Source organism: Pyxicephalus adspersus, chromosome 1 (genome assembly GCF_032062135.1).
Source record: "Pyxicephalus adspersus chromosome 1, UCB_Pads_2.0, whole genome shotgun sequence".
Classification (NCBI taxonomy): Eukaryota; Metazoa; Chordata; class Amphibia; order Anura; family Pyxicephalidae; genus Pyxicephalus; species Pyxicephalus adspersus.
Genome location: NC_092858.1, coordinates 27,815,483 through 27,837,220, shown reverse-complemented (window position 1 = coordinate 27,837,220; position 21,738 = coordinate 27,815,483). Strand labels below are relative to the sequence as shown.

The following is a 21,738-nucleotide window of genomic DNA, read 5'->3' as shown; positions in this document are numbered from 1 at the left end:
TTAGGGAAATGCTGGTTGCTTGACTCTCATTCTTATTCCTTATGACTTATGTCATTAAATTGACTTTGTTGATTCACAAACAACAAAATACGTAAAGGTCATAACAGACATACAACTAGTAGTTTTACCAGGAGGTCTGCAACAGCATCCACAAGTTTAGTTTAACTAAATCACTTTTTGAGGTTCCAGAAAGATGTGGTGGTTCTCTCCATTTAATAAAGCTCTCTAAGACTGAAGAAGATAGGTGAACCTGGGTGATTCAGCAAACATGGAATGGATTTCTTAAAATCATTTTCTATTTTCTGGCAAATTATTTAAATCCTTAACCAGATCCATCCCAGGTTTGCTGGATCACCCAGGTTCTTCCATAATAGTTTATCTTCTCCAGTTCTTAGATAAATTCAGCCCAATGTTTTGTATTTTTTTAACACGAGGCACAGCAAATCTCATCAGACTTTCTGACATTTGCTCATAATTGATTATAAACAGAATTTATGTAACCATCAAGCTTGCAAACCATACTTCACTCTATATGGTGTATTTCATATAGTGAAAGTCAGTTTCACCCTTGTATACATAAGGGTCTATTTATAAAGCAGTGAATTTGACATTCACTGAAACATTCCCTGGTGGCGAATCAATTACTGCCATTGAAACACATGGACCTGGAACTTTTAAAATTATTAGTAGGGATGAGCGAGCGAGATTTGTAATTTCGATCTTGCAGCTTGTCGGGCCTTTCTCGTTTTCCGAACATGTAAGCGAGAACGTCTTGTGATTCGCCATGAGGTTGTGTTCTCGATAAACGAACTAAGGAAAAAGCAGAGGGCAGGAAAGGCGACTATTTCCGGTGAGAGTTGCGTCTGGGAGTGAATCATTTGCTCCCATGAGGCACAGGAAGACCCAGCAGCCAATCAGGAGAGATCTGAGCAGAGGCATATATACAGGGAAGGAGCGAGGGATTAGTCACTCCATCTTGTGTTCTGGGTGAAGGAGAGAAGCAGGGACAGACGTGGACTGTGACAGGGACAGGTTAGGAGCCTTCTGTACATCTGTATATAAACAGATATTTCAGTGTTTGATACCTCTTGCTATTTACCAAAGAAACTGTTTGGTACAGGTGCATTTTTGCCTGAAAAAGTAAAAAATGAGCGGTAGAAGCAGGGGAAGGCGTGGCGTTGGGTGATCTGCCGCATCTGGCAGGGGCCATACTCCCCGGGTGTCCGCCACTGTAGAACAGCAGCAGCAGCAAACTGTTGGAGGCAGCACCACAAGTGGTCAAACAGGTCTGAGATGTGTGTGGAGCACCAGTACGCTGGTAGATGTATTGAGAGGGCGGAATACAATCATACAGCCACGTTATGTGGAGAATATTGTGGATTGGGTCTCAGGGGCCTCAAGTGCAGCAGGCTCTTTTTCTGCAGGAGCAGCAACCAGCACAGCCGTGACAGGAGCAAAGACAGGAGTTAGCGTGACTAATGTGCCTGTACCTCCCGATGGCTCTGCCTTGTTGTTTGAGGAAACAGCCTGAGGATCTGTCAGTGCGAGTTTCAGAGCAGGAGACCCTTGGAGAGTGTGGTCAGCACCTGCTGGGCGTGGGTTCTGGATCAGTGGCTGCATTTGCAGAGGTTACCTTAGATGAAAATGAAGATGATGATGACCATGATGTCACCTGGGAACCACAAGCAGTGGGCACAAGCAGGGGAACAGTCAGAGATGATGTGACCGTGGGGGAGGTGGAGCTGGAGCAGACTCTCTTGTTCTGGCCCTTCTACGTTTAATCACAAATTTCAGATATTTGTATTACACACTTCTGTGTGGCATTGACGATGGACTACACCCAGCTCTAGATGCCAGTTACCGATGCTTTCCTTACTCCGTCTCAGGGCCCACCGCCTCCCCCTGCCATTGCTGCTGCCGCCTGTCAGTACTCCATTCACAAAAATTGTATTACACACTTCTGGGTGGCATTGACGATGCACTAAACCCAGCTCTCCTTTACACTTACCAATGCGGTCTCCCTGGTGATAGCTGACCAGAGGCCACACACTGCTACTGCTCTTTCGCTGACCTAGGATCTCTCCCTGGTCCTCCATCCTTTTGCCTTCTGTCACCACGCTACTTGTCCACAACTTTATGGATAGCATTCCTAACACGTCATCCAGGTCATGGTGCAAACTAGCAATGTAGTTTCCTGCTGTTTTGACGACAGAGACTGCTGCTAGTGGGTTGAGTTCACACGTAGCACCACCCTTTCTCAATGTCCTTATGTTTATGATGCCTCCTGTACGCTGTCCATCATGCAAAAATCCTATTTGCCTGCCATTTTCTGGAAAACCACAAGGTCTTTTGGAACTTTTGTATTTTTCTCGTTGCCACTGTTCACCTACACATACCTAGCAAATTTGGTGGTTCTAACATATATAGGGGCTTTGCTATTAATGTTTAAAGTCGGCCCATTGACTTTATTGGAATTTGCCACCCAAATTTTTGTGAGACTGTCAGAGGCCTTCTTGTTCATCCCTAGTTATTAGGAAGTTCTGCTTTTACAAAGCAATGGATGAAGAAAGGATGAAAGGCAGTGTGCACCGCAGACTATGGTTCTTCTGAATCATGGGCACCATGTTGTCAAATTGGACTTCAGACTCATGATTGACCACTGTCAGCCAGTTCTCATCCACTCCAAAGCCCTGGTTATCATTTCAAGGAATAGGAGCAAATTCATTTTTTATTTTACAGGTGTTTGTGCTACATTTGTTGAAATTCTATTGGCTCTGCTATTTGATCTTCCATTCCTACTGTTTCCATTTCTTTCACAATGTGCCAGAGAACCACAACATTTCCCAACCAAACTTGAACACCCACTAAAACATCTATGGCTGCTCTTGGACATCAAGAGGTTTAAATAGGCACCATAGACCCGCTACCCATGCAATTTTGCAACACCTGTCTGAAGAAGTCCCTATTGCATCCAAATGTTGTATCAGTCTGATAGCAGAGTAACAAATGTAACAATGTCAGGGGAAGTTAGGGGGGAGCTCTATCCTCAAGGGTATTTTTGCTGATGCTGATTGTTCAAAAAATTATTGATTTTATTTACTGTGGCTGGATGGAAATTATTAAACTTTTGTACATGGTGGAAAACGATATTGAAACCTTGTACATGGTAACACCCATACCACCCATTGCACCATACCATTCCTTTGATGTGGTGACTGCATTTGTTTCTTTTCAAAATTTCAAAAAATTAAAATTCCATCAACAATCATTTTCAGCTGGAGATGTTCTAGCTACTTGCAATATTTTATAGTATGTTGTCAATTGCTTTTCCTAGGACCTGATCTTTGGCAGACTTTCCGTACTAGACATTATGGCGCTGTGGTGTATCAGGATGATTAGATTGGTGGCTATTGGGATGATTGAGGGATATGTATATAGACTGGCTAATAATACAATTGTTCATAAAATTCCTTTTAATCTTGTTGTAAACTCAATATAGCTATGTATATAATGCAAAATACTTGAGCCATCAGGAAAAAATGCATGTTAGAAGATTCGGAGATACAAGCAGCTTATCTTTTGTAAGTGAATGATATCTGTCCTTGGTAAAATACACTTGTCTTTGGTAGTATCTGGCTGCTGGTAATGGCATTGAAAGTTGAACCTGATCCCTTATTTTCTTACCCATTAGGTCTTTCAATTTGTTGTTTCATTGATAGGACATGAAGTGAGGGGACATTTCTGTTGGACGTCAAGTACAGTAGTATAATCTGACAACAAAGTTACAGGCTGAGTCTCAGAATTTGATCTTCTAGAAATAATAATGAAACAGAGTTGGTGGGTAGCTCAGTTAACCCGATTCTTTATCTCTGTACCCATGATATCTGCAACGTTACCAATTTAGTATGTTCACTAGATTGAGTCATGCGATATCCAATTCCCAGTAATGATAAACTTTCTTATTACCAATACCATGGCCCTTCTCTTGATTTATTCTGGTGAAAGTGAATAATTGATTTATTTACCCATTGCATGCTATGAACTACGTGTCATGTTTTTTCCTGCTTACACATTAGAAGTATTGCAAATTTGCCTCCTGCTCTTGGCACCTTGAAGGGTGCAGGGGTGAATAGCTGATGAGTGGATGTGAAGGAAAATACATTCCTGCACTTTAACCAATAGTCAGCAGAGTTACCAGACTTAATAATTTTCCAGCAACTTGCTTTACTTTTTGATTTAGAGAATTATCAGTTTGGTACAAGGGCTCCATGAACTTTTGCACAGGTGAAGGCAGTGGGTGCCATTTAGAAATACCTGAAAATAGCAGTTTTACACCTCATTTCTCTCTTTGATAAAGGGAAATATTCTCGGTATAAGAAATTAGTTTTATCAAGCTGCTAAACCTTAGAATTTTGTTAATCCAAATAATTATCATTGATAAATGATACAGTGCCAAGAAACATTCTGGAATGTCTGACTTTTGAGTTTAAAATCTGTTGAAAGGATAGGGGGGAAACAGAGAGGACTTCAAAGCTAAAATTCATTGGAAAATGAAAATTTGTAAAAATAATTTAGAGTAACGGCAGCATTAATGGGTTTTCCCATTCTCATCAGTCTCTGCCTCAGGGCAGCCTATATTTCAAAGCATCTTCTTGGATTTCCATCTTTTCATCACTACATTTCACCATTTGATGCCTCATTCATATGTCGTTAAAGTTTCTCACCAGACAAGAACCAAGAAGCTGGTGGTCCAGGTCCTCTACTAGTCTCATAAATCATGTTTCTATTCATATTCCTGTTCTGTGTTGGAATAATGGGTTGCTGGCTAGTCAGCTGCTCAAAGCTTCATCTGTATTCATGTAATGTTATTAGGAACTGTAGCCTTCTATTTATAGAATAAACCCACTGTGTTATAAATAGCCTTCTCCCCTTCCTATCTAAAAAAAAGTACAGGGATATTTGGCTTCTCCATGCTACTAGAGTTGGATCGTCCTCTTCCAGACCAAATGTTGGCCAACAACAGCAAACCACTTTCTTTGAACCAATGATGACAATAACATAATCCTTGGTAAAGTATCATCTTGAAGCTTGGATTCTCAGTGGAATGCTGCATTGAACAAAACTGACACATCACAACATGAGCACCATCCTATCCAGGGATGTCTGCCCGCTGCAAGCAAAGATGCCTACTGGTAATGAGTCTGGCTGAGAGGAACCCAGTATATTGAAACTTAAGAACAAAAACGCCTTATACTTCAGAATACCATTCCTTTGATAAGGTGGCTGCATTTGCTTTCTTCTCTAGGAACATTCTAACACCAATAACTTTCAACTGAAGATGTCCTAGCTACTTGCAATATTTTATAGTATATTGTCAATTCCTTGTACCTAGGAGTATAAAGTTTGATTTTCCATATAAAAAGAGATAAATTCTATTTTAGATCATATCTTCTCTTTTGATCATTTATCTTTTGCAATTATATCTTTTGTGCCTTTTTGTCAGATTTCATGATCTCGCTGTAGGTAACCTGTATTGTTTCTTACATGTCACTGCATTCATAACTTCAATAAAAATACATAAAAAGAATTCACATCAGTTTGTGTAACTGACCAACTTTGAAGTTTATTTAAGCATCTTTGTACATCATTCTGATTTTTGTCCAGTCAACACATCAAAGAAATATCCATGCCTAGATGAACAACATACATGAAAATAAAGAGGCATAAATATGAACACTGTTTTATTATCTAAAAATATATACCCCTTAATAACTGCCAAGAAAGGCGGTATGTAGTCTCTGACATTCAGTTGGAAACAGTAAATGTTTTTTTTATTTTTGTGATCATGCTTAAAAAAGTGGGCTTGGCTCATTTTATTCCTAAAGGGACTGTGTGACTAACAAGGCCAATGTCCGTTACTGGATGCAGCCTTTGTCTGTCTGAACCCTGGGGTACATTCCAGTTTAGGGATGTCACTTGAGGTGACCACAAACTATATTGACAAATGTTTGTGAACACCTAACCATTACATCTATGAGCTTCCAGAACCATGGGCAATATCATGAACTCCATCCCCACTCCTCTTTTTTAAAGGTAACAGCCTCCCCTGTACTGAAAAAGCTTTTCCTATTTTTCTTGGCTTGGAGGAATTTGTGCCCATTCAGCAAAAGCATCCACAGGTTCATATGCTGATGTTGAATAAGACCTGGTTAGTGATCAGCATTGTAATTTATGCCGAGGGTGTTCATAAGGGTTCAGGTCAGGGTTTTGAGCAGGGCACTTAAGCTCCTCCACACCATACTAGTCAAACCAAATGTTCATGGATCTAGCTTGGTGCACAGGGACACAGGTATGCTGGAACAGAACGGGATGTTTTCCAAACTATTGTCACATGGTTGGAGGAGCACATTTGTCTAAAATGTCTTAGTATGCTGTAGCATCAACAGCTTCCTTCACTAAAATCACCTACCATGGGAAGGTCTTGACATAATTTTGATCATATAGTGGGTGAGGCATTCACATACCTGTAGCACCTGTAGCCTATACATCAGGCTGAACCAAAATGTATGGCAATTTGCCTTAATAACTTCCTAGGTTTTCTTTAAATAAACCCTACCACCAAATGGGGAAACATTTGTACCATATATGCCAGTTTCTGTTGCTTTCCCATACCTGTATATGTTTTATAATAAAAATGTGTGCTTATTGGTTTCATTATCATATAGATAATAAAGGTACACTCCAGCCAAACACAAACATTTTACATTTGAAATCAGAGGATACAAGCCTACTTACCCAATTCATTAAGCAGCCATTGCTGCCACTATCAACATTTTCTGAAAGACTCTAAAACAAAGTCTGTAAGAAATGGAGGCTGGTATGTTGTTAGGTCCAGCACCACCCTCCAAAATCCTAAGAGTGGGTGCACACAAGGCAAGGGTAGTGCCAGGATAGTAGTTGACCTGTGGCGTTAGGGAAAAGGTCAATGGCAGTGTACATAATGTGCTGTAGAAAACGATAGTTGTGGTCAAAATGTGGGTGTATTTAAAGTAGCCCCTTCCAGTCTATAGCAGGCATCCTTTACTAACCTACGTTTGCCGCTTCAATTGGCTACCCTGATCTACATTTCAGCCACCTTAAAAATACTGGTACTGTACTATGTACACTGGATCACGTGATGTCACAAAATGTAGTGACTGGTGGTAGGCAGTGGGCCAAAGTATTGTCATATAAGAGAATTATTGCTAATTCTTCAGAAATAATAGAAATACTACAACATGTTTACAGGCAGGTAATTATTGCATAAAAGGACAGGCGGTGTCTCTTCTGCAATAATCCCTCCTACCTGCCTGATCGCTCCAAGTATCTAGCAAATGGTTGAGTAGTGCATATGCAGAATCAGCTTTGATTGCCATAATGCCCAGCAATCCTGGCATCCCCGGTGTGTGCTGGGAAAGAATGAACGCCTGTGTGGGAGTAACGTCATCCTGGGTTACTCCTTGGGTCCAATCAAGACGGCCAGAATTTGTCTACAAGAAAGAAGACGTTGGTGGCGCCCTGCAAGGGAATGAAAATGGGTGAATATGATGGTTGATGGAAAAGAAAACTGAAAGTGTATGTAAAACTTGAATCTATTTTTCAGCATGTTTGCTATGTTGCCTCCAAGTATACAGAAATCATAAGCAAATCATAAGCATTTGATACGTTGATCTAGCCAGTAAATGCTATTCCTGTTGCAGGCTGACCACTAACCTGTTGTTGCCTTGCAATTTCAGCATTTTCAGCCTGCTGTGTGAAATTTTTAAGTTGACCATTGGGCTGTTTACTAGGTCTATTAGACTAGCTTGTGTAGATTAGCTGCTCAATAGGAAGGATAACCGAAGGATGCCAAACATACTAAAATATATAGTTAGGCCACTTAAAGCGTAACTAAACTAAAAAAAATCTTTAATCTCACTGCCCATGTGTGAGATGGGCATTTTTTTACTCCCATTAAAGAAAAGGCTCCTTCTGCGTATGCCCGATCCTCCCATAATGTGTGATCTATGTATCCCAGGAGGCTCTGCGCTCCCATTCAGTCTTAATGAAGACAGAAAAGGGTGGTGGTGCACTTTTTTTTTCATTTCAAAAAAGGGTGTGGCAATTTTAACTTTATAGAAAAAGGGTTGTCTACCCTTTTATGTATAGTAAAAATGTTAAGTTTAGGTCTGCTTTAAGGGTGCCTGCTATACAGTGGGAGTTTGGTCTAACCGTTTATTTTTTTTGGTACACAGCTTTGCTTGGTAACAATTAACTAACAAGCCTTCACCTACAAGTTGTAGGCAAATGTTCTTAAATTTTTGTTCTGTGATGTTGATTGTGCATTCATAATTGACATTAGGTTGAATGATTCAATAAATCAAACATACCTGGAAATATTTGATATAAAATAAATATCTAAATATGGGTTCTCCAACAGTTGTTCAATGTTATAGAAGCAACAATTCCAGGTGTCCTATTTATAAAGAGATTGTCTGCCATAAAAATGGATTTATTTATTCATTAATAGCATCCTTTCCTATTTGCCCAATTATAAGATTGTTATACAATCATTCAAAGTTCCTTCACGTTTAAAGGATCGGTACTGTCACTGGTATAAGATTGTGATCACTATATAAATTTAGTTGGGATCACCTTTTATTTCACCAGATAGTGTTAGCCTTTTCCTACGCCAATAGTCACAATTGAGACCAGTGGCGTTTGATTGCAAAAGTGGCGATCAGAGATCGCTGTGAACGTCTATGGCCGTCGATTCCCACTTTTCTGAAAGCTACTAGCTAATAATATTATAGAATAGTTACTCAAATCAAATGAATTAGGTTTTTGATCACCATTTTATACAGTATACACCACTGTATAAACTCTGATATTTAAATATATTTTATATGGAGTTTTAGAAGTGGCAATCAGGATAAAGGCAAGCAAATAGGTGGCTGACTGTTATTTACTACTTCTTTATAAAGGGGCTTAGGTCTCACCTGCAGTTCTAATGTGGGACAACCATAATCATTCAGTGCTTCTATAGAGTAGACAATGGTAAAGTGAGTTACTGAAATTTAAGGCTTTCCATGTTTTCTGCCAATTTCCTAACATCATTGCTTCTTGACCAGTGCTAGATCTTCATAAATATAGGTCTAGTTCATGCCATCACTGTGTGCACAGTATGTAATAACACCTCTTCTCCATGAACCCCAATCACTACCGTGCTGGACACCATCTTTCATGACAGCTATGACCCGGACTCCTTTTCCCATGTTGTCCAGCACCAGCCCTTCTGGCAGCAGTGTACAGGGAAGCCCAAAAATTCCTGTTCTTGTTTTTTATGTAATACTTATTTAACATACTGCCTTCATTTACCCTTTGTAAAAAGCTCACAAACACAAGCACATTATCATAGAAATCCTGCAATAAAAATATCAAAATTTGTTTAACTAACAAAAAGCCTTCATTATCAGGAAGATGAACCTTGCAATGAATCCTCATTTATGTTCTTACAGGCTACGCTGTGTATTAAATTACCCCTTGACAAACGAAGAAGGGAAGAAAGAAACATCAATTATTGCACAGTATAAAATCCATTTTGTGAAAGAGTTGGCTTTGGCCCCCTGTTTTTCAGTGAAAGGGAACGTGAGCAGATGATTGATATTATTTTAAGGACATCTGTTACTGGCAATGTTCCTGTGAGGTAAACCAATACCAGCCTTATAGCAGCACAATATTCTGACTGCAGAAGGAATCCATTTTTCACACTAATAAAGAGAATGGTACGATACTTAAGCTGGTCATACTGTGGACGTGGCGAGGGCCATTGAACACCTTGTCCTCTTGGCACACATACACACACGTTCTTTATTCTATGGCTTGACACAATCTTCACAGCAAAACTTTATCTTGACAGCATTGCACACGGTACGAACTACAGACTCATCGCAAGGTATTTTCAATGGCTGGAAGAGAAGCAAGGGAAGGTCACGGCTAGCCCAGCACAGGTAACAGATGAGTTTGGGCCCTTTCCAGCGTGAGTTTCACCTCTTTACCACAGATGTGTTTGCCGGCGGCCTTGGTTGTGTAAGATGCGTAGCCCAGCTGTCCACTAGCTCTGGAGCACAGGAGATATTTAAAGGCGATGCTCCTGTGTAGAGGGATTTACACAAGACTTCCAGGCCATGATATCACACTAAGGGTGACTTTGCTTCGCTGTTCCTTCAGCATGGGGACAAGAGCAGAATGGCTCATTCCCATTGTAGATAAACCATTCACGGCAACAATCATGTCTCCACATCTGTAAGCAGAAAGTTATATCACTATACATACAACGGAGACATACAGTGGTTAACTGACTTTAAAAGGAATAAAAATACACAACTCTGCTAAAACCTGGAACCTAAAAACTACTTTCCTGGAGGTCTCTGGATTTGTTGTTCAAATCACTGACAATTTTTGTCTTAAATCAATGCCGCAGACAACCCAGAAAGAGAAAGGTAACTAAAAATTCCAGAACAGGGGTCACAAGGGCCTTTAGACTATTTCTCCCAGCACTGGTATCCTTTATTCCTATCTGAGTGCAGTAAGTATATCAATGTTCTGCAGCATGATGCCCTCTGCTGAAGATACATTGATAACTGTCCTGTCTATGAGAGATACTAAGCGGGGGCAAAGCTGTCATGTACAGTCAGAAGATGCATGGTGTTAAATATGACAGTGATCATATGCAAGCTGAAAACTAAGGCCATTATTGCTACAGTTTAATACTGTAATTGTATACTACAGTTATAGTTATAGTAATTATACAATTATAACTACAGTTATAGTAATTATACAATTAAAACATTAAAATTATAGTTATAGTCAAGTTAACCAGCACCCACCATTGTTGCATGGGCTATAAGAATGGCTGAGCATGGCAGGCTTCACTCTGCAGCTGTGATACTATAGACTTGTATGCTGCACTGCATATTATGTCCTGCATGTCTAAGCTAATATATGACAGCTGCTGGTGATCATAGAGGACAAAAAAAAACAAACAAAAAAACTATGTATTGGTTAATAACAATTACTTACTTCAGTCGACCATCATAATACGCCGGTGTCCCAAGCACGATGGTCTTAATAAAGAAAGGCTGGTTTGTGTGATTCTCCTCATAACCGCCAACTATGCTGAAGCCCCAACTCCCCATATTGCTCCTCCGCAGCACAACATCATGGCAGCGATGGAGACAGCTAAAGAGGAGACATAATTAAGCAGTTATAATCATCCGTGACATTTCACTAACGGTTCAGTACTTATCATCAGCAGCTCATTTTTATGCACAAGTAACATTTCAGGTACCAAATACTTCACATCCAGAAATACCAGCATTATGGGGATATCTACAGAAAGGTTGGCAAGGGTTAACAAAATAATTCTGAAGGAGACCCATAAGAATATTTACTTGAAAATTGCTGCAGTTATTTTAAACTCTACTGCATGTAACTGGCAGCAGGTGACCCTGTTAGGGTAAAGCAAAATGCTATAGGAAGGTTCCTGTAGTACAAGAGTTTCTAGGTTCACCACTTGAATAGCATACCATTGCACTTTTGTAGGGCTGCGGCCTCCATCACTCTCTTCAGCACCTGAGAGTTTTGAGAGTTTTAAATGACCATCCTACAAATCCTGTATCACTGTTGTGTAGCCATGTGCTGCCGGTAAGCTAAACATAGGACCTCTATTTTAGGAATCTTCCTTTATGGTTTTCTCTAGTCTGAGCGTCACTTTAGGAGAAATGTAAATTATATGCAGTACCTTTATTCTGAACACTTTCACCCCACCTGAAATTTCAGATTATAAAAGCAATACACAGGGCTGGATTCCAAAGTAGCAAGCAAATGCCAGCAGCGCTGTCAGGGTAAGCACACAGACAATAATCCATCATGCTGCTGACCCTCAATACCATATTTCAGTGACAGCTGCGGTCTAGCTCTTGAAATTGCTAACCTGCTATAGAAAAATAAAAAATTTGATCCTTATTATTTTTCTTTTTACACAGGTTTATCTAGCACCAACATATCACGCAACGCTGTACATTAAATAGGGGTTACAAATGACTGACAGTTACAGACGGTGGCACAGGAGGAGGGGAGGATCCTGCCCCGAAGAGCTTACAATCTAGGAGGTGGGGAAAGTAACACACAATGGGTGGGGAGATATGTAGTGATGGGAAGTAGTGAAGGTTTTAAGAGACAGAAGAAGACGGGTAGGCAAGTCTGAAAAAGTGTGGTTTAAGTGCTCTTTTGAATGAGCAGAAAAAAGGAGCAAGCCGAATAGGATGAGGAAGACCATTCCAGAGAGTCGGGGCAGCTCTAGAAAAGTCTTGAAGCCGTGCGTGTGATGAGGTTATGAGTGAGGAAGTCATTAGTAGGTCATTGGAGTAGCGAAGAGAGCGGCTAGGGGAGTATTTTTCTACCAGGTCAAAAAGAACTAATTCTTAGAAATAAAGCAGAGTAAAATGGATCTGTATTGTGTTTAATGGGCAAACACTGTGATGTTAACAGTGATGCAGCTCATTCTTGCCTGCCCCTGCACCCTGAGATCACTGCAGTGATAAACAAACAAGAATTTGAATGATTGCAAACTGTCACCACCATGTTGATTTCTGTCTATGCAAACCCTACTTGATCTTATCTTAGCATTAGCCAAACAAGACATATTAGATTTTCCTGAGTACATTGTGGTGTAACATCATACCACACGATTTTCCAAGTTGACCAAACAGTGCTAAAGTATAGAAGATACCCTTTTTGATCATGCCAACATAATGGTGATAATACTTTTTGATTCATTAACCCAAAAACATGTTGCAGATCACAATTTCTGACTTTCTGATGCACACTTGTTCCTGGTTAGCGAGTCAAAAGGGTGACTTGTCTCCTAATTAGCCCAATTAGCACCTGGGAGATACAGGCACTAATAGAATTTTGGAAGCAGATACTGTTGAATTTTTTCTTTGGTACTTTTACAGCTTAAGATAGTGTTTCCCAACCTTTTTAACAATGAGGAACCCTTAAAATAACATTCAGTTCTTCCTGCAATAATCACTATATCCACAGCTCACAGTATATTAGTGTGGTGTTCAGTAGGAAGATTGTCATCCTTACAGATAGCCAAAAATATCATCGGTATCTGTTAAACTGACCTGAGAGGCACAAATTGCTCAAGGAACCCCTAGGAACCTCTGGAGAAAGCCTAAGGATCCACAGAACCCTGGTTGTGAAACACTGGTCTAAGAAGTCACTGACATGACAAAAGCATGCAGCCATTTAAGTAACACATCACTACCTACAGTGGAAAACAACATATAATCACAGCATTTAGGAAACAAAAATGCACCTCTATTCGATCATAACAAATTTACTTAAAGCCAAATTAAATTTCCAGCTTACATTAGATGAATACATTTCAGGGACACCAAAACAAGTAGTGAATAAGGTCTTATGGTTTGTTTAGAAGTCTTCTTTAGAAAGTAGCTACAACCTGAGTAGAAAGAAAAGCCTGCTCCATGCTAGCCTGCCTGCTGCTCCATGTAGCCTTGCTACATGCAAACTGCCCAGCCAGAATGTTGGACCTTTGCAGAGATATTACTGATTCCACACAGAGAGCAATGGTTCTTCTCTGCTGCTGATGCTGGTGGAAGACAGGATTTCTATTCTTTTTATTGAAAGAAAACAAACTGTAAATCATTGAACATCTTTTGTTTTGGCGGTTTGCAGGTTTGATTGAGCTTTACAGCAATTTTCTATGGCCATATTTAACACTTCCAGTGCTAGACCCTGCCACCTTTCCTGTGTCATGCCCAATAGGAATGTGTGGGATGGAGCAGAAAACATTGACGCTACCAGGAAAATGTTTAAAAAGCTTTGCCAAACAGAACAACCCGAACCCAGGCCACAGGGACTTGGATTGTATTTTCTTTTTATTAAAAAAAATTATTTAAAAGCAGGCATACATGTTCACCTCTAAAAACCTAAATGATGGCAGTGTCCTTTATAGCAATCTGTAAAGACGGGAGTTGCTTGTTTCTGAATACATTTGCTGTCTGTTGGTTAAGCAGCAGCCAGAAGTATAGGAGTGGAAACACTGCTCAGTGGAATGTTAAATCTGTTTCAATATGCATTTCCTGGAACAAGTAAATGGAATGTATAAAAATGAACAGGGGAAAAAAAACAAGAGGAAAGCGGAATAAAATATTCCTGCTTATACAGCAAGTTTAGGTTTCAGCTCTTCAATTAAATGAAAAGCCAAACAGTGCAGACTGACTTGTAGGCATATGCTAGAGTTCTATCCCATTTACATACTTTACCATCTCATCTTATGTAATAAGTAAATAAAGAGATGAATGTAGGATAAATGCAAATACACTGAAAACTGTGCTACTACCATAAAGCCCTGTGCAGTGGTGTATAGTTTACCATAGCAGTCTTGGAAATTGCTATGGGACCTGGAGCCAGGGTGAGCCTGTAGAGGCCTGACATTAATGATTATTTTATTAACAATTTTACATTTTCTATTACTCTTCCTTTTAATGGAAGTATTGTTGCAGGCTGGCCCCGTGTATGGAGGACTATTTTCCACACAGGACCATACCCCTCCCTTCGATATATTCATTAGTTGGGGATGGATTTCCGCATCGTAGGCATCATCATCGAGGGTGGTGGGGGTTGTCATCCCCGCACACATCATGTTACCGTTAGCCCTGCAGCAAAGCATTCTTTACAGCTGCTCATTGTTATCCTGCAAAGATTCTATAACGTTGTCCCTAGAATAGCATTTTTATATAGTATATATTTAATTTTTTTTTTTTTAAATCGCAAAAATGATCTTCCAGAAATGTGGATTTTTTACCCTTTTTTATATATCTTATTATTATGTTGTCCTTTTTTTAAATTGTTTTTTTTCCTTCATTTTAGCTTTTAAAAGAAAGCCACTTTTAATTGCGGAAAATAGATTTCAAAGATTAGATTCAGAATTCAGGTGTCAGTCACCCTGAAAGGGACCACATTACCATTTGCATTTCACTAGCGTAGTAATAACTATAAAGCCCAGCAGATGCTAATTAGGCATTTTGCTGTTTCTCAATTACTGGTCTGTGATCCTGTACAGACCCGTAATAAGGTACTGACTTACAATGACTTAATACTGATAAAGTAGATGGTATGGTAATGAAAAGTAATAACACACAAGTTACTGCAGCCACTTGACCCAGCCACTACTATGAAAAAAACATATTTCCCGGGCACACTCATTTCTGGAAGCAAAAGCTACAACCAACACCACAGTTACTGAGCTGAAGGAACATTGTATCACCACTGGCAATCACGTTACTCAGTTACAACAACTGCTAAACATTTTTAGCAATTTGTGGAAAACACTTACAAAGCAATAGTTGTGCTAAGATTTAACCAGCTTATAGGGGTCAAACATTTGGGGAAGAGGTCATCCTATACATGAGGTCAACTTTATTTTGAGTATATAACTGTAAGCGTAATTGGTCCTTGGTGAATAATTAATTTACAGGTTCATCTTCCTGCAACCATATTTAGCTAAACACATTACATTGACCACCTCGAGTTTTCTATATTATTTTACAACAGTACAAGACAACCCAGAAATTTCTTTTAATTGTTACACACCTAGGAAGACCCAACCACATGACCCATGATGGAGACCAGCTGGCATCATACTCGTTCTCACTGATTGTGCTCATTTCTTCATTTACTTGTGTCTGCTCTTCTAGAACTTCCACCTCCAGGGCTTTTAGGGTGATGACTGAGGAGGCAGCACTGGCTTTCAGCATGGCCACTGCTTCACTATGGCTCAGGTTGGTGAGATCGATGCCATTTATACTCAGCAGAACATCACCTGTTAGGAAAACAGAACTTGTCAGGGTTATATATTTATATACTTTGTGCTTGTTTGCCTATGTGAGAGAGTTAACAGTGTGCATGACAACTTGTAGCCCTTTGGAGACCAAAGAATTACAATTTCCAAAATGCTAATCACAGGTGATCTGTCCTCCTGGTTTGCCATAATGTAGCAGGAGGACAAAGGAGGACAAAAACCTCCCAGATGGAGGAATGGGTATATATTTTATAACAGTTTCAGAAGAAGTGAAGAAGGCCTTTTGTTTTGTTGTTAATTATATCCCCTGGAGAAATGTATCCCTCTATTTGTCCCGGTGATATGAGACATAAAGTTGGGAAAAATGAAACTGTTATTAGAAAATGTTATTAAAAGAACACAATGTGAAAGCAAATCTTTCAATGGGTTCAAATGTTGGGGGGGATTTCCTCTTATCTCTTGCGTCTCTAAAACAGGAAATTAAGAAAAATCTTCCTAGCACAACACAGACAGCAAAAAAGAGAAATAACAGACAAGGATTTAAATTTTGCACTCTCTATCAAAAAAAAAAAACATTTAACAAAAGCAGTAATTGTATGCAGTTAATGTGTTCATCTTGCATAAAAAGGGCACGTATGTGATCAGTCATAAGTATACCAATAATAAATAAAAGTCATAGTGTCATGATTTTACCTGTTTGATTCATTACCCATTAAAATAAACACACTCTTCCAGTGATTTGGCTCAGGGGTGTTTATTACTGGCTTTGTAGGGCAAATCTGTCTACCCTGTAATTTAATAAATTGGTATAAGTAGTCCACTATCCCATTCACTAAATACAGATACTAAACTCATGAACTGATTAAGCTAGCACATTTTCATAGGCATTCTTACTTAGTGCAAATCAGTATAATTATCTCAACTGATCTATATAGAAAAATCCTAATATGAATAAAACATACAGAATTTGATTAAAGACAAAAGGTTAGCAAGCTCTTTTGTAAAAATCAGCTCCGAGGTCTGACTTTCCTTTCTTCACTTCCCTTGCCTGTTTTTACTAATAGAGAGTTTGAAGGGAAACAGTTTCTGCCTTGCTCTTACTCAAGATCAGGGAATTCTGTAGCATAGGGATATCTTGTATTAAATGTTTTTTAGCAGAACAAAGACTTTGTATAAACTCTAAACAAAAGACAGAAAAAGTAAAGAGTTACATTTAAACTGTCTCATTATAGTTTACCTTTACTGGAATGTGAACAAAAAGTTTAATGACTAAAAACACAGATCAGGTCAATGGAAGCTGCTCACTCATTATTCCTGGTATTGAACAGATCAATAATTATAACCTTCATGTTAATATGTCTCTGCTGCCATTTTTACTGTATTGAAATGTACAGAAGCAAACCATGGAACAGAAGATGATTAAATTGATCTTTAGAATCTATTTTAGTGTAAGCTGTGCATATTTGCAGTTCCATAAATTACATTCCTGTCAAAAACTTCATTCAGTCTGTACTCATCAAAGCCTTGTCTGCTGGAAAGAAGATGTGGACTCAAACCTCGTTTAATTCTGCTGTCTCGTGCCAGACATCCATGAGGCTGCACGCTGGTCACAAAGATTGGCAGCTCCCCGCTTTTGCTCCCTCTTCCCCCTGCAACTGTCATGCCTAATGACTCCATGGGGGCTTTCTTTACCGTAATGTGTTTTTCATGGCAGGTAACACACTGGGCAAGATCCTGAAGGAGAAAGAAAAGTATTAAGATAAAGAAAGGTTAAACAAAGAACAGTTTACTGAAATGGCAATTAAGCAGAAGCCAAAGTGATGTCAGGGAAGAAGTAATTGGTGCACAGTAGTGATCTGTCCTTGATTTCCATGGAAACTCTTACGTGTATTGGCAATTATATTCAGCAATAGTGAACCTGGAAATGTCACCATTTCAAAACACTAGTCAACCTAATTTTTTTTCTTTGAAGGGAGAAATCAAAGTTCATTACATGCAACATATGTTTTGCAGTGCACATCTGAACTAAAATTGAACCGAAATGAAATTCTGTTAGGAGAAAAAGACCTCCTCTTCCATGTCTCGTTATTGGTCAGCAGGGCTAGAATTTACAGACATCAGTGCTGAAGATTAATGTTTCCTGAAGATATGGGTTGTGAACATGCTTAGATTGGGTCACTATCTGACTTTGTGTTCAATTGTGAAATCAGCAGAACGATGGAGAGTTATGGCTCACGGACTATGAAAGGCAGCACAGCCACTCACTCGGAGCTGAAGCACAATGGAGGCCGGGGTGGGTAATGGTATTGGCGGAGAAAGGAGTTACCCTAGGCAAGGTTGAGAAGTGAACAGACCCAGTGTTTGTTAAAAATGTCAAGAAATAGAGAAGAATGTATTCTATGTGTCTCTTAAAACCCTATTTCCCACCACACTCCATATCCTCCCCCCTATTGTGTGATACTTCCCCCACCTCCTAGATTGTAAGCTCTTCGGGGCAGGGTCCTCTCCTCCTGTGTCACTGTCTGTATTAGTCTGTCATTTGCAACCCCTATTTAATGTACAGCACAGCGTAATATGTTGGCGCTATATAAATCCTGTTTAATATTATTAATATAGTGAAATTCTAAAACCTAAATCGTAAAAGAAGCCTAAAGGGCATTTTATAACTAAACGCCAAATAATTCAAAAAGGTACCTTTTTAGTGTATTGCGTATTGATAAAAAAAACTTATAGACGGAAGAATAATGCTGGGACGCACTTACCCTGTGTGCAGTGGGCCTGTGATGATAGACGGTCTGCGTATGGTAGTGAGATTGTCCATTGCTTATTTCACGGGATGCGTTAGAAGCGGGAGGCTTTGTAGGGCGAGATACTGTTAGGTGGACACGTTCCCCACTACCCTTTGGGAAAGCAGAAGACACAAGATGATGCCATCTGGATGAATTTCCAGTAAGTTTCATAAATGCACATTTTTAATGTAGGAATATAATCAACTGCCTGAAGACACAACTTCCCTTTACAGCGAAAGAACTCAATTTATTGTTCTCCTGGATATAAATCACTAATACTCCGCTGCACTCTGTCACACAACGCTCAATAAATCCTGGCTTTTTATAAATTAAATGGCGTGTAAAAGTGCTATAATTAACTAAAGCTAATATGAGAAAAAGAGCATTTACAGGTCACTAAGAACCTGTAAAATTTTACACTTCTCAAATGGCAGAAAATCTTTTATTAAAATATGTAAAGCAAAAAAATATATGACAAGTAAAGACATAAAGACTATTTAACTGTGTAGGAAAATCTCAAATGCATATTGAAATACATTTTACTGCCTTTAGGAAGAGAGTACTCCAAATGTAGCATTCGAAATAAAACAATTCCTTCAGATTCTGCAAATAATATAATTTACATTTACATGACCACACAGTAAATGGGCACTTATATTGTAACATTATTTTTGAAAATTATTTTCAATATTTTAAATATGCAGTTTGCATTTAAATAATACAAAGTGATCCTGCCATGAAGTTCGTTGTTTAGATGCATCCTAGTATAGAACGGCAACACTCAGCCCTTGTCTCTAAACCATGCGTACATACATGGTCACCCTGGTACACGGGAGATTCATTAGGAGGTCATTTTAACAAACATGAGCAGGTACAATACCCTGCTGTCACTTTTACAAAAAATTCACACTTTAAATATCATGCAACCTATACTGCACTAGAGTACATGTAGACAGGGAGTTGCTGCAAAGATGATGCCGGAGGTCAGCAACAATGAGATGCAAAAGAGGATAAAAATATGGAAAACAATTCTTATATTTTTAAAAATAGAAATTGTTTATGATACATTGTCATTCACTCCTTTAGATCTACTTTAATTGTTCTGTCCCAAACACATAAAACACTGCAATCATTTCAGGGCTAATGCAGGCAAGTTTTGTTACCAGTATCCCGTTCTATTGAGAAAAGCCACATTAACTTTGGAAATATATTTCCTGTGTAACATGGTGGCTTCGTGGTACATTATCTGTATGGTGTTTGAATGTCCTGTCTGTGTTTGCTTGTGTTTCCTCCCATATCCCAAAAATATACTGGTAAGCAACAGCGGCTGAGCAGGGACCAGGGCCCTTGTCAGTAGCACACTTTGCACCTCCTTATGTCTGCCCCTGGTAAGTTATATGCTTTGCCCTCAAAGCATATATTTATAGGCTAGATGGAAAGCTATTGACTTGACAATGGATTCTCTAAAACTTGGTGTAAAACTTGTCAGTACGGTAGCTCAGAGGTTAGCACTTTGGCCTTTGCAGCACTAGGTCCCAGGTTCCAATCCCACCAGGACACTATCTGCATGGAGTTTGCAGGTTCCCCCTTTGTTTGTGTGGGTTTTCTCTGGGTACTTTGGTTTCCTCCAACATTCCAAAACATGCAGTTAGGTTAATAAGCTTCCCCCCAAAATTGACCTTAGAATGTACTAAAAACATATGGACTATGGTAGGGACATTAGATTGTGAGCCCCTTTGAGGGACAGCTAGTGACATGACCATGGACTTTGTACAGTGCTGTGTAATAGTTGGCACTATATAAATACTGTGTAATATTAGTAAAACCCTTCTAAATTTGTTGGCGATATACAAGTTTATTATAACAATTTAATCACGGTGCGATGGGACAAGAACCCCCAGGACCCTAGTGCTATTCATTCTTCAGCCATTCTGAATAATCACACAGAAAGATTGTCACATAAATAAAAGCTTCGAATTGTTTGAGAAGAATAAACTTCACTGTTCACAAATATTTCACAGGAGAAATGATATTTGGAAGGTGATGGATTGGTAAGGGTAACTCAGACACTTTAAAAATGGGGCTTAAAATAAATGTATCTGTAAAAGCACAAAACTGTCGACAATTTAAAGGATCATTTCAGTTTAGTGCAGACCTTCTTCATGAGGCATAACAACAGCTTGTTCTGGCACCCATGCTTAATGCTGGCATGCTTTTTAAAAACGATTCACATCCAAGTGTAGCCAGATTTGATGATTTAATGGATCCATCTGTCAGGAAGAATTATTTCTGTGTTATTTAATCAAGCTTCTGAAGCCATATTTTATGGTTTAAAGGGAAATACATTCTATTAATGTAATGGTAATTGTTGTTTTCTACACATTTTCAGCAATCTTCAGTGAAGCTACTGTATTGGTAGTTCAGTTGGCTTAGAAAATAAATGTAAAAAACTGGGTTCTGATTGGACTGAGTTTCTGTACTTAGCTTTTTCTCTTACTGAATAATCCAGCAGAATGGACTTTAAAGAACATCCAGAGTTTGCCCATACTAGAACTTTCTAAAAGACTAAAGGACTATGAACTCCTTCCAGTACAGGACTAAGGCCTGAGTATTAGTTATTCAGACGCCAAGCATTACATTTTAGGAGGTAAATTTTAGGACAGGTAAAGGTCACACGTTCTCCCATATCTGAAAGGTATCCATTCCTAAAGCTCTGCCAGAAGATTGGGGCACTGGACAGGGAAGGTAAAGTAGGGATAGCTTGGTTTTGATTTCTCTTATGTAGTGAAGCTGCAAAATCTTTCTAGCTATGCATTTCTAAGGGCCCATTTACACATTTTTCAAAAAAGCACCACAACAAAGGGTAGTGTGAATTTGCACATTTAGGTGCCATTCTCTAATAACACAAGAGTGTAATTTGCCACTTACATGTCAATATAATTTTTTAATTTTTTAATTTTAGGTTAGTGGGTCACATTATGATAATATCTGTGGCATAAAGGTTCTTGTTTAGTGACAACACTCTTTCCCTGCCTC

At 39.1% G+C, this 21,738-nt stretch overlaps 1 protein-coding gene across 1 annotated transcript in view; it reads right to left on the bottom strand.

The window, feature by feature from the left end:
• Positions 1 to 5,597: 5,597 nt before the first annotated feature.
• The window catches only part of LNX2 (ligand of numb-protein X 2), an 83,796-nt gene continuing 67,655 nt past the window's right edge, over positions 5,598 to 21,738 (bottom strand). Inside the window, exons 6-10 of the mRNA XM_072404625.1 lie at positions 18,676 to 18,813; positions 17,470 to 17,647; positions 15,706 to 15,934; positions 11,101 to 11,259; positions 5,598 to 10,321 (exon numbers count right to left, since the gene is read on the bottom strand). Coding sequence (XP_072260726.1) covers positions 10,186 to 10,321; positions 11,101 to 11,259; positions 15,706 to 15,934; positions 17,470 to 17,647; positions 18,676 to 18,813 — 840 coding nt within the window. The 3' untranslated portion in view covers positions 5,598 to 10,185. The remainder of the gene's footprint in view (positions 10,322 to 11,100; positions 11,260 to 15,705; positions 15,935 to 17,469; positions 17,648 to 18,675; positions 18,814 to 21,738) is intronic.